Here is a 12,693-nt window from a genome sequence, read left to right on the forward strand (position 1 = left end):
TGTTACATAATGCACATTCATGACTTTACCTCAGTACTTGGATATAAGAAGATGGGATATGAGTGTTAATTAGACAACTCCATCTAAATTACATTGTGTTCGAGCATTTTTAAACCAACTGTTTTATGCTTTGGCTCCTCAGAAAGAAAGAAAAAATCATCTGTTTTTGTTTTTGTTAGCGGTATTTGTGTTTGTAATTCAATCGGTTCCATATAAAACAACAATAATGATGACATCGCCAAAGCGGCATACTCTTATTTTCTGCAATAGTTATCGTGGAAAATTTGAAGTGTTTTGCAACTAAGAGGTCAATGGTGTCAAGTAGCGGGAAATCATATAAAATCTTTAAAACAATGAAGAATCTTAACTAGTTGTGACGAGCTTTTTTTTCTTTATCTTTGTTGCCAGTTGTGGGTATCCTTACATCCCGTTTTGGTCATAGAATCCCATGGCTTTGGTTTGGCAAAGTATTGGTTTGTTACCGGTGATGTATTGTGTGTGATGTTGTAACAATATGTCTGGTTTGGCAAAGTATTGGTTTGTTACCGGTGATTTATTGTGCGTGATGTTGTAACAATATGTCTGGTTTGCCAACGTATTGGTTTGTTACCGGTTATGTATAGTGTGTGATGTTCAGTGTAACAATTTGTCTTAATGTATGTGTGTAATTTGCCTGATTTATTCATGTTATTTGTATAGTATCTATATTGGCTTTAAAAGCTCTGTTGACTTGATTTTGAACTGTTTTGTTAATGCGCCGGGTCTAAAATAGAGGCAAAAGATACCAGAGGAACATTCAAACTCATAGAGACATATTGAGGCTTGTATAGGGTATATTGGGATACGGGATATTTGCCATTTTAATTTTAGGGATATGGGATATTTGTCCTTAAAGTAAATGGGATATGGGATATTGATGCATTTATAAGGATATTGAATTTTTAACATGAAAAGAAATAAGTGGAATTTAAAAGTTCAGTACAGAAATATTTACATCTCACTTGATAAAATTGCCCAAAAAAGTTTAATATTAAAGGTCATTTTAGTGCTTTGTTGATTTATTTGAGTTTATTGTTGTTTTATTTTAAAATTATCCTAACCCAAGTGAAAAGTATTGATCTATTTTCGATATTTATATGCTCATATGTACTGATAATATTAAAAGTATTTGTTTTGCTTTCCATACTTCGTTCCTTATTGTTAATTTTCCTTTTTTGGATGGTGATGTTCCTTTGGCACTATCTTATGGTGTTTGTATATCACAACTCCTCCGCTATGCCCTAGTCTGTTGTAACGTTTTGGATTTTAATGAACGAAATCTATGTATTCCTGGTAAATTATTTAGTCATGGATTTCGTTACCACAAATCACTTAAAATATTTACTAAATTCTAGATTTGGTTTTGAAGTTTGGTTCTACCTGTAGAAAACTTATTTCAAACGGGATAGCACATCCTCATTTTTACGGAGATGTTGTTTACCGTGCCATTGGATGCTGGATGTGTAATGATTGATAATTTAGTCTCAGATGCATTACTTTTTATTAGTTGTAATTGGCTTTGAACTAGCTGTCAGTAACTGCGAGTACTCTCAGATCTGTACTTAGTGTCTTTTTGTTGATGGGATGTACAAGTACTCGGTCACGTCCACTCTCTGTTTTTGTTAGATGTATTTCTATTTGTATCCATCTGATGAGTTAAGCCTTTTTCAACTGATTTGTATAGTTCGTTCTTATGTTGTACTGTTACACCACTGTCCCAGGTTAAGGGGAGGGTTGGGATCCCGCTAACATGTTTAACCTCGCCACATTCTGTATGTATGTGCCTGTCCAAAGTCAGAAGTCTTTAATTCAGTGGTTGTCGTTTGTTGCTGTGTTACATATTTGTTTTTTGTTCATTTTTTTATACATAAATTAGGCCGTTAGTTTTCTCGTTTGAATTGTTCTACATTTGTCATTTCAGAACCTTTTATAGCTAACTATGCGATATGAGCTTTACTTATTGTTGAAGGTCGTACGGTGACCTATAGTTGTTAATTTCTGTGTCACATGGTCTCTTGTGAAGAGTTGTCTCATTGACAATCATACCACATCTTTTTTATAGTATATGCTCATATGCATTGATAATTTTCTTGAAATAAACATAGATTTTTGTGAGATGTACAAAATGTATCCATCTGATGAGTTTAGGCAGCAACCATTTGATTTTCTGGGTGGGGGCTATGGTTATTTTTTCTGGACAAATCTTCAGAGGTCTCCACGTTTCACAGATTGCTCTGATGTGCAACGGCTGTTTTGCCAGACAAGCTGGGGCCGAGGGACGTCAGAGCACGTCCCATATCAAAAAGTAGATATTTCGCGATATAAACTATGTTAATAACGAATAATTACTAAATAATCAATGTAAATTAATATATGTTCTTTCTATTACTGGTGTTGTGAGGAAGGAAATTAAAAAAAAAGTAACAAAAATATTGGGATCTATGTAATTCATAAAGTTCAAGATCACAGAGTCAAATGTTGTGTTATTTCTTTGCAAAACAAGGGCTGTGCAAATTTTGCCTGCTGTAAAAATATTGCAACAGTTAAGTGTAATGTAAGTACATTAGCAGAAAGCTTTCTTGTGTTTATTTTGAGTTATTAAACTTGCATGCTAAATATCCACTTTTTGATATGGACGTGCTCTGACGTCCCACAGTCTCAGCTTGTCTGGCAAAACAGCCGTTGGATGTCAGAGCAATCTTGGACAAGAGACAGGTTTGAGTCCTTCTGTTCTTTCCAACATAGGTTAACGTGTAGGATGAAGTTTCTTATCAATGAAAGAAGAATGCTATCAAAATGAAATTTTACAGTCATAAGCATCACGGTTTGAACAATTAAAAAAAAAGTCTGAAATTAAACCCCTTACACTAAATTTGTCGTTTAAGATCACATAAAAAGATATTGTTATACAAGGCCCTAAGATGGAACACTTCATCTTTTGGACACATATATTCTTATTTAACACAGGAAGTATGCACTGTAAATTTCCTTTAACACCATGAACACAGTTTGTTTTCCCAGTCAAAATTTAAATAAAACATGAATAAAGCAAATATAATATGATTTTTCAAAAATACAGCAGTAAATATGATAAAACATATAATTTTCTATATTAAAATGAAAAGTCTTACGCATAAATTACATGCCAGTCTCATAATTTGCACATTTCATTAATGATCTAGACCGTTGGTTACTATCTGCTTTTTCAAGATCCAAGATGGAAGAAGACACCCTATCTACCCTTTAAATACATCTTAATACAAAAATAATTAAGATAAAGTTGTTAGCAAACAGATTTAAATCATAGATATCAAAATGAAATAAACTTTTCGAGCACTTGAAAATTATGCTGTCTGTTCGAATTTGAAAACTTTAGCCGTTGCAGTGCGTTATTGCATACTAACTACAATTTGGTTTTAAGATAGAGTCACAACGGAAGCGGAAGTGCACTGAAAAAAACTAGCCGAATGCCGAATGCTGAATTTGTTCATGGTTTGGGTTTTTGAAAAAGTTAAACGCTGCTGATCGAGCCATGTCGGGTTCTATTGAAATCCCTTTAAGGGATACAGACGAGGTATGTGCGTTTATGTTACAGCATGATCCAAAATCCACCGTTGACTTAGCCTAGGGGATTGAATCTTGATCCAAAATTTACCTTTTACCTGTTTACATGGGGGAATAACTTATATTAGCACGTTATTCTGTGGGAAAGCAAAAAACAATGATATAAATGATTTTTAAATTGAGTTTTAATAAGCTTGTTTCACCCGTTCACTTTAGTCGGAGATACATGTAACTGTGGACATTTTCAAATACACCTTATAATTGCTATTCCCGGATGACTGTAGAATCTGTACCGCCTGAACTTTTGGCGTCATACAACAATCACTTTTCAATGTACATTTGTACTTTGAATTATGACGTCAATTTTTTTACTGGAACCAGTGCAATGTCAGTAATGGCGGACACATAGCGATGAGGTGTATTGTCAGTGACCCAAATTTGTTTCCTGCATTCTAACTTTTTTATTTTTAATTGGAAATCAAACAACGAAAGACTTCACAGCCTTGAGACTGAAGTATGCAAATTTGTATGCTTATTTCATCAATTAACCTTAGTAGCCAAGCATGATAACAATCAGAACACACTTGGCCATTCAGCTTATTTGCATCTTAACTAACCAAGGTCATGAAGGTGGTAGATTATGTATTGAATCTTTTGCATAAATAAGGTCTGATAATGCATTGCGCTTACTTTTTCTCGCTGGTCATTTGAAAATCTTTCAATGTGAAAGTTAAAATGTTATCGATGGGTCACTGCGAAATCTATCCAAATATGAGAAGGGTCACTGCGAAATCTATCTGCGAAATCTATCCAAATATGAGAAGGGTCACTGCGAAATCTATCCAAATATGAGAAAATAAGAATGGCAAGTAAATGAAACTTACATAAATAAAGGGATAAATAAAAAATGAACAAATTGAGGCCCAATTTGTATGCATCTAATGTTTTCAATCAGCTCCCGAAGTAACAAAGAAGCCAATCCATTTTGGACAGGCAAATATCCACTTTTGTATATGGGACGAGTTGTGATGTCCCACGGCCTCAGCTTTTGGTAGAAAATCCTTTGGATTTTAGAGTAATCTGGTCTAGTTTAACCTTTTTTCTCATACTATTACTATTTTAAAATTGTCCTTAATTATTGTGAGGTCTTGAAAGACAAATTCTAGTCACTTTGGAACCTAGTTAAAATCGGTCCTTGGGGAAATCTGCACCTGCTTTCGTCATTTGATCACCTGCATTGTAGTAAAATCACAGATTTTCATTCTATTCACCATCTCAGAGGCACAAAAATTCCAATATTCATTTTGATCTCTACACTGAACACCTCACTGTGACTTTGAGATGAAGAACAGCAATAAAAGAGCTGTTCCATTCCTTTTTGTGTTTTTTTTTGTTAATTTGCTGTGCATGAACTGATTTTCTGTCATGGATGGATACCCCATATCTTTTGTTTATTTCTACTACATATATTTTGTCAGAATTATATTTCAGTTGTTTAAAACATAAAAGGATTTTTGTTATATATTGTGATAACGATTTCATGCAATAATTAGTTGACCACTGATGGCATTAGACAGGTGACAGCTGAAAAGAGTTAAATTATATAGAGAAAATGTTTGGGACTGTCAGAAAGTTACCATTAGAGGCAGATGACCACTGAATCCAGGTGACTGTTAAACATTTATTTCCAAACTGCCATGCCTGTTTCAGTATCCAAAATAAATTATTGATATTAAAAATCAAGATAATAAAACTTGTATTAGTAACACATAAAAATCAGTTGTAAATATCTTATAGAGCATAAGTTATAATATATTTTCTAAACAAGACTGATTTATTTATTTCAGGTGATAGAATTAGATTTAGATCAACTACCTGAAGGAGAAGAAGTCCTCAGTATTTTAAGACAGGAAGTTGCTCCATTACATCTCTGGGTTGTTTTAGCTGTAAGTCTTGGAGATTTAGTTACATATTCATCTGAGGAGAGTGTGTATAATCTCATAGCTATGCATTAATTGTAGATAGATAAGGGTATATAAAATACTTTTAAATCATAGAGAAAACATCCAGAATCCATATTACATGCACAAATGTCACATGTTTTATGAATATAACATGTATGTATACAATGGTATATATACATGTATGTATTACAAAATGTAAATTATAAGGATTATGGTTGGATGTGACACACAACTGTGTCATACAAAATATCAGAAAAACTACTATGTGACATGTGTTTTGCTGTTCTTACATTTTGTAATCTTAAAACATTGTAGTGATATCTTTAACTAATGCTTATCTACTGTGTTAAATTTGCAAAGAAAAGAAGACAAATAATTCCATTCTGTATTTGTTTTCCCCTGTTTGACACAATTATTATATAGTTATGTCCCTTGGAAATATTAATTATATATGAACAAAATTGCAATGTTTTTTGCTCTTAAGCCTTCATTTCTGTAAAAGATATTTTTAAAAAGTTTTAAAGAATAAAAATTTTAGTTATTGTCCTTAGACAGATAGCATACATTTATTCTTTTATTAATTTAGAAAAATATTTTATGTTATTTCAGTTGGAATACTATAAGCAAGGCTATGTGGAAGACTTTGTTAAGATTCTGGATGCTTCCCGTACAGATGCAGGACTGGACTATCCTAACTTTGAGAAGGACCAGATGCGAGCACTGGATACCTTGGCAGCTTACTATGTACAGAAAGCTCATAAGGAGAAAAATAAAGACAAGAAGAGGGACTTGTTTACACAGGCAACACTTCTATATACAACTGCTGACAAAATCATAATGTACGACCAGGTAAGATTGTAAACAGTATTTGACATAGGGTTTAATCTAACAATGTGAAATTGTTAACAGAGAAGATTTGAAACTGTGTCTCATGTTACAAAAAAGATAGCACACAATACATGTTGTTAAGACAAGAGATGACCCTTAATCCTTCGTATACTGTGCTTCAGTGATCGGGAAGGACGTGCGCCCTGTGCCTATAGCGCATATAGATCAGAAATGACGCATAGAGTGACCAATGTAAGCGCCAACGTGGCGCACAATATTTTTCACTTCATTTCAAAACGTTTAGATATCGTCACATGGATTTCCGTGCCGCCATGTTTGTGTACACAACTGTGTAATGTTCCTCCAATAATAGGAGCACCTATATATTTTTGTGACGCCTTAGGTGTTTTCCTATGGTAATAACAGAACCATGCGGTATAAATGATTACCCAAAAAACGTAATTAACCATCATTCATGATATAATTTTTTATAAACAACTTTAAATTTGAAATTTGGCTAATACAGACGAGATTTGTTCTCTAATCATAATATTTAAGTTAGCTTAGCTTACTATTGTATCGATTTAAAAACCCCAAAGCCTTTTCATGAATACAGTTTTTTTGTCTCCATAAAAGGCGCTTAACTGTCCTTGTCATTTTATGGTCTTTGGCTCGTCATGCTCGTTTTGACATTTTGTAAACATGTCTTCAGGAATTGTTGTTTTGTTCTATCAATTAATGATTCTCTCTTCTGCTATTGTCATCGCGATGAAGTAATATTTAAACAAGAAGTGTAGAGGAAATGCCAGAAACGTCCCTTTATACAGAACGTCTGGAATAAGTATGGTATCGACGAAGACCCAAATTTAATGTAAAAAAAACATGAACATGAACAAGGCAACAGTACAAGTTTTAACATTGTGAACAAAGGTTATCATAAATATTGTCCGGTTTGGAAGAAGTATTGTATATTCATTGAAATTGATATTAATAAAATCACAGGAACAATATCCAAGACATTAATCAGAGTCATAAAGGTCCACCAACTCTTAGCTGAAATGTACTTTTTTTACTGTTGTCAATTCAAATGGCCCACTCATTTGACAACATGGCCCATCATTTTTTAAAATGGCCCATTGAATTTATTTTTGGGGGGCCCTGGGCCCATTGAGAAAAAATCCTTCCAGATCACTGTGCTTAAATTATGTTTAGGGAAATGTATCACTTTACCTTTTTAATCTCAAATGGCATAAGATTCATATTTTGTAAAATGTAATTCCTATCTTTCAGTATTTACCACTCACCTCTTAATCCACACAGCACATTGCTGAACAAGAAAGAAAAGATTTTTGTATAATAAAATTGGTTTATAAAAAGAAATAAACAATGATATTCTTTATTTTTTGTAGAACCACTTGTTAGGCAGAGCCTATTTCTGTTTGTTAGAAGGAGACAAGATGGACCAGGCTGATGCCCAGTTTAATTTCGTGTTGGGACAGGTAATGAATTTATTGATAATGAATATGATAGCAAGTTTATATAATGTTTGGATTGGTAATGTTCTGTACTTCTTAAGAGTGTTTACTGTTGAAACTCACACAAACACATTTAATATATATATGTTGAAATACAAAATGGAACATAATCTTTTTTTTTCTCTTGAAAAAACCCAAGAAATGGCATACCTCTAACATTTTCTTACCTTTAGAAAAAACCCAAATAACTTACTTTTTCCATCAGATATATTGTTGTTGTTGAATGAACAAACTTTTAAACTAAAAATGTGTTAGCTATGATTGACACAGAGTGATATTCCCTAAACAAATTTTTTTTTTATGTATTTTGATATTTAGGTATAGGAAGATGTGGTATGAGTGCCAATGAGACAACTCTCCATCCAAATAACAATTTATAAAAGTAAACCATTATAGGTCAAGGTACAACCTTCAGCACGGAGCATTGGCTCACACCGAACAACAAGCTTAAGCTATAAAAGGCCCCAAAATTACAAGTGCAAAACCATTCAATCGGGGAAAACCAACAGTCTAATCTATATAAAAAAACAAGAAAGGAGAAACATGTATAAATTACATCTACATGCATAATGTAGGATTGTTGATATAATACATAATGTTTGATATGGACAATTTATTTTCAGGCTAACAACATCCCATCACTCCTAGGTAAAGCCTGCATTGCCTTTAATAAGAAGGATTATAGAGGAGCCCTAGCCTACTATAAGAAAGCCTTAAGAACAAATCCTAGTTGTCCTGCATCAGTCAGATTAGGAATGGGACATTGTTTTGTTAAACTTCAGAAAATAGAAAGAGCAAGGTAAAAAGATGAAGGGATTAATTTTGCAGATATAATTATTGTGCTATTCAAAATAAAGATTAGAAGATGTGGTTTGATTGCAAAAGAGACAATTACCAACGGGAGTTCAAATGACATGGATATAAGAAATTATTGATCATCATACAGCCTTGGGAAAAACTCTGCTCATTGTTTGCTATAAAAATTCTCAACATGAAAATCTATATATTCATTTAAGGATTATTGAACAAAATGAGTATAAGGCAAATATTTATTAAATGAGTGAGATGTAACCATATTGATGTTTAAAAGTTTAGAAACAAACAAAAATTACACTCAATAAAATAACTTTATTTCACTTAATTCATTTCGATACATACAAAACCAATTACTTAACCAAGAAATCAATAAATGCCAAAACTCACTTCTCTATAATAGTTTTATTAACACACATTATACAAATGATACATTAATAAAATTAAAAAGACATGAGCTGGTAAATGTTTTACATAAAAGACTCGTATTGCAAAACATACATCATTCAAATTTCAACACTTTTAAGTCATAAGCTATGACAAGGTCTTTAGTAAAACAAAAATCAATGTGAAATTTCGATATATTTTGTTTCTTATAACACAATTAAGTGACTGACAATTTTTTGGTATTTTCTTGGACAATACTGAATGCCTGATATCATTTTAATTGACAGAGCTACCTAGTCTTGACATGCTGAATTATATATACAACAACGAGTGTTTCTAAGCAACATAATTTGTTTTCTTCAATGTATGCAATAAATGTATGAATATTTATTCTACTTGTAGGTTAGCTTTTGAAAGAGCTCTACAGTTAGATCCATCATGTGTTGGTGCATTAGTAGGACTGGCTATTCTAGAACTGAATACTAAAACCCAAGATTCAATTAAGAATGGAGTGCAACTTCTGTCTAAAGCTTATACCATTGATTCTGCTAACCCTATGGTCCTAAATCATCTTGCAAACCATTTCTTTTATAAAAAGGTTTGTATGACATATCAATACTTCTGATGCGTTCACCTTCACTTTTCTTTTTGGCATCAATCATTAGATTGCACTGGTGATGTGAGGCCATTACTATTGTATAAATTATTTAGTAATTAAAACCAGTCGTAATAGTATCCCTTCTTTTAAACTACTTTTCCTCTGTTGGAAGGTGTCAGACCCATGAGGAAGAAACTACTTTGATTTACAGACTTTTAGATGATTAAACTGGTTGGCAAAGATGTTAAAACTTTTGGTTTTGACTTGATGTGTTATTGTAAAGTATTCAAAGAGCCTTGTTTCAGAAAAAAAAACCAAGTGAACACCAAATTTGTTTTATTAATTGTTAAAATAATTTATCATTGTTGAAAATTTTTGGAATTTTTCATTATTCAGATCTTTTTTTATTTCTTCCACTGCTATACACTATATAATAAATATGGGAATCAGTACTTTTTTTTAAATTCACATTTAATAATAGAAATGCATTTTTTATCTGTTTAACAAAATACCCATAATCTTGCCTTAAACTTCTTGTAACTGCAAAAAAAAAAATGTAAAAAGAAATAAAAGTCAACCATGTCTTGTCACAATGGTGAAAATAATTTCCCAATTTTTTTTGCATTTGTATGCATTGAAGTTGTCAGTTGTAATACTGAGGTAAAACTTTATGTTTTTTTTTAAAGAATATTTGTCTCCCAAAAGTTTGGAATCAACTTACATTTCAATGGTAATTACTGTGGATTGATTCCTCATTATTCGTTGGATACCAATTTTTGTGGATTTCGTGGGAACAGGTAAACCACGAAATTAAATGTTCAACGAATACCAAATTTACATATGCATACTTCGGCAAAACCATGAAATGAAATATCCACGAACATGTAAGTTTTTGCCACTCCACGAAAATTGGTACCCATGAAAAATAAATGAATCCACAGTAAACATTTCAAGAACAAACATTTGATATATACAAATAACATTAAGCAATAACTAAAAAGTACAACTTCATTCTAAAGACTAATTTTATTTTGATTTACAAAATACATTTCAGGATTATCAAAAAGTACAACATTTGGCTTTACATGCTTTCCATAATACAGAGAATGAAGGAATGAGAGCAGAGAGCTGTTATCAATTAGCTAGATCATTTCATGTACAGGTAAGTTTTCATTAAAGGCAAGATACCTAACATTGTATCCCTTCAACCGTTGAATATATGTACAAAAATGTATGTCAATTGCATACAAATTTTAAAGCCAAATAAGAATCTCAGAACGTGCAACACAAGACTTACAACAGAACGTGCAACACAAGACTTACAAACAATATAACAAAAAAAAAATTATGATGAAATAAACAAAGCAGCAGAGTGAATTTTGCCTCCAGTTTTGGTCCTCTTGAGGTCTTTTAGGGAATGGGATGTGACATCTCCTACACTCCAATGTCAAAATAGAAATAAATTAAAATTAACTAGGTGTTTTTCTGTTTTCCGCTACTTACAAGAGACAAAACCTATGTAAATTTACTCATTGGGAAATCTGTACGCCAGAAAAAAAGTGGACTTACAGACAATGGTGACTTTTTGTATACTAGTTTTTAGACAGTAGAATTCTTACATTACAGTTTTATTTTCAGTCTACACAGTTTGAATTTTGATAGCATATTTTCCATACAAACTTTAGTATTATGAGTTTATACATTTTAATTTTGACTGATATCTATACATTTCAGAATGACTTTGACCAAGCTTTCCAGTATTATTACCAATCTACCCAGTTTGCCCCTATCAATTTTGTGTTACCGTTCTTTGGTTTAGGACAGATGTATATTAATAGAGGAGATAATGAAAATGTAAGTTTTTCTAAAGATTTTATGTCAAAGTTATCTTTGGACAGGGAATCCTTGTAATATTGGCTGTTGGACATTAAACAACTATTTTGAAAGTTTTAATTTTCAGTTTGTAAATAAACTGCTTAATGTGTCCATTCACAATTAAATATAACCCATTGCTGTCAACAATTAAATATAACCCATTGCTGTCAACAATGAATATACACATCTTGTCACATTGTTTCTTGTTTAATTGTTAATTGGGATTATATGGATAAATGTCAGGGATGAAAAACCAGCAATAAGGCCATATATTACTTTATAATTCTCAATCAATTTTCAATCAGGAATTGTATATCTAATCAGTTCTCTTATATCTTATCATGCCCTCATGTCAACCGTTTTATTCTAAACATTAAGGAACATCGCAGATTCTTATGATGATCTTGCTTTAAAAGGTAAAAACAATCAAAAGGATTGAACATAAACAACTTTTCTATAATGTTCTTCTCATAATCTTCATGTTTCGATAGTTCCCTTGACTTGTATGTGTATTTTTAACAACACAGAAAATCAGAATTAAGCAGTATTTATATTTAGTGTTTTTATAAATTTAGAAACACGTCAGAGGGAATTCCCCAGTTTTCAAAAAATGCGAGAGTTCTCTGAATTCAGATACATCTTTTTCTGTCATACAAGAACTGAAGTGGAGATTTTCTTGTATGTCACTGTTATGAAACTGATATTGTACTCTCTTAAATAAATGGAGAACCATCTAGGTCGTTTATTAACATTTAATATACGTTCTTGCTCCAAATCACAAGTCTAGGGTTTGTTTGTTGGTTTGTTTAGGTAATTAATATGCACATGGGTATAGTTTTCTTGATTTCAAGGGGTATCAGATTGAATGGTTGCTCTGGATTCCCCACTCCATTGATTAATTTGAAACTCGTGGGATCCTTTCTATGCCTGTCTGCTATTGAGGGTTATTGTTGTTGCATAATTATGCAGTTAAGCTGCATTATGCGAGCACCCTAGATTTGTGTTCTACCCAATAAATGCTGAAATACGTGCCATTGTTATTATCTAGCTGACTGCTATGTTATACATAACTAATTAAACACTTTTTTCA

General features: G+C 32.2%; 1 protein-coding gene across 1 annotated transcript in view; it reads left to right on the top strand.

Annotated features, from left to right (window-relative positions):
• Nucleotides 1-3,457: 3,457 nt before the first annotated feature.
• The window catches only part of LOC139481024 (RNA polymerase-associated protein CTR9 homolog), a 54,927-nt gene continuing 45,691 nt past the window's right edge, over nt 3,458-12,693 (top strand). The window contains exons 1-8 of the mRNA XM_071264054.1: nt 3,458-3,613; nt 5,451-5,549; nt 6,177-6,416; nt 7,805-7,894; nt 8,554-8,729; nt 9,533-9,728; nt 10,783-10,890; nt 11,463-11,582. Of these exons, the coding sequence (XP_071120155.1) occupies nt 3,572-3,613; nt 5,451-5,549; nt 6,177-6,416; nt 7,805-7,894; nt 8,554-8,729; nt 9,533-9,728; nt 10,783-10,890; nt 11,463-11,582 (1,071 nt within the window). The 5' untranslated portion in view covers nt 3,458-3,571. The remainder of the gene's footprint in view (nt 3,614-5,450; nt 5,550-6,176; nt 6,417-7,804; nt 7,895-8,553; nt 8,730-9,532; nt 9,729-10,782; nt 10,891-11,462; nt 11,583-12,693) is intronic.

The sequence above is a fragment of the Mytilus edulis genome, chromosome 7 (genome assembly GCF_963676685.1).
Source record: "Mytilus edulis chromosome 7, xbMytEdul2.2, whole genome shotgun sequence".
Taxonomy (NCBI): domain Eukaryota; kingdom Metazoa; phylum Mollusca; class Bivalvia; order Mytilida; family Mytilidae; genus Mytilus; species Mytilus edulis.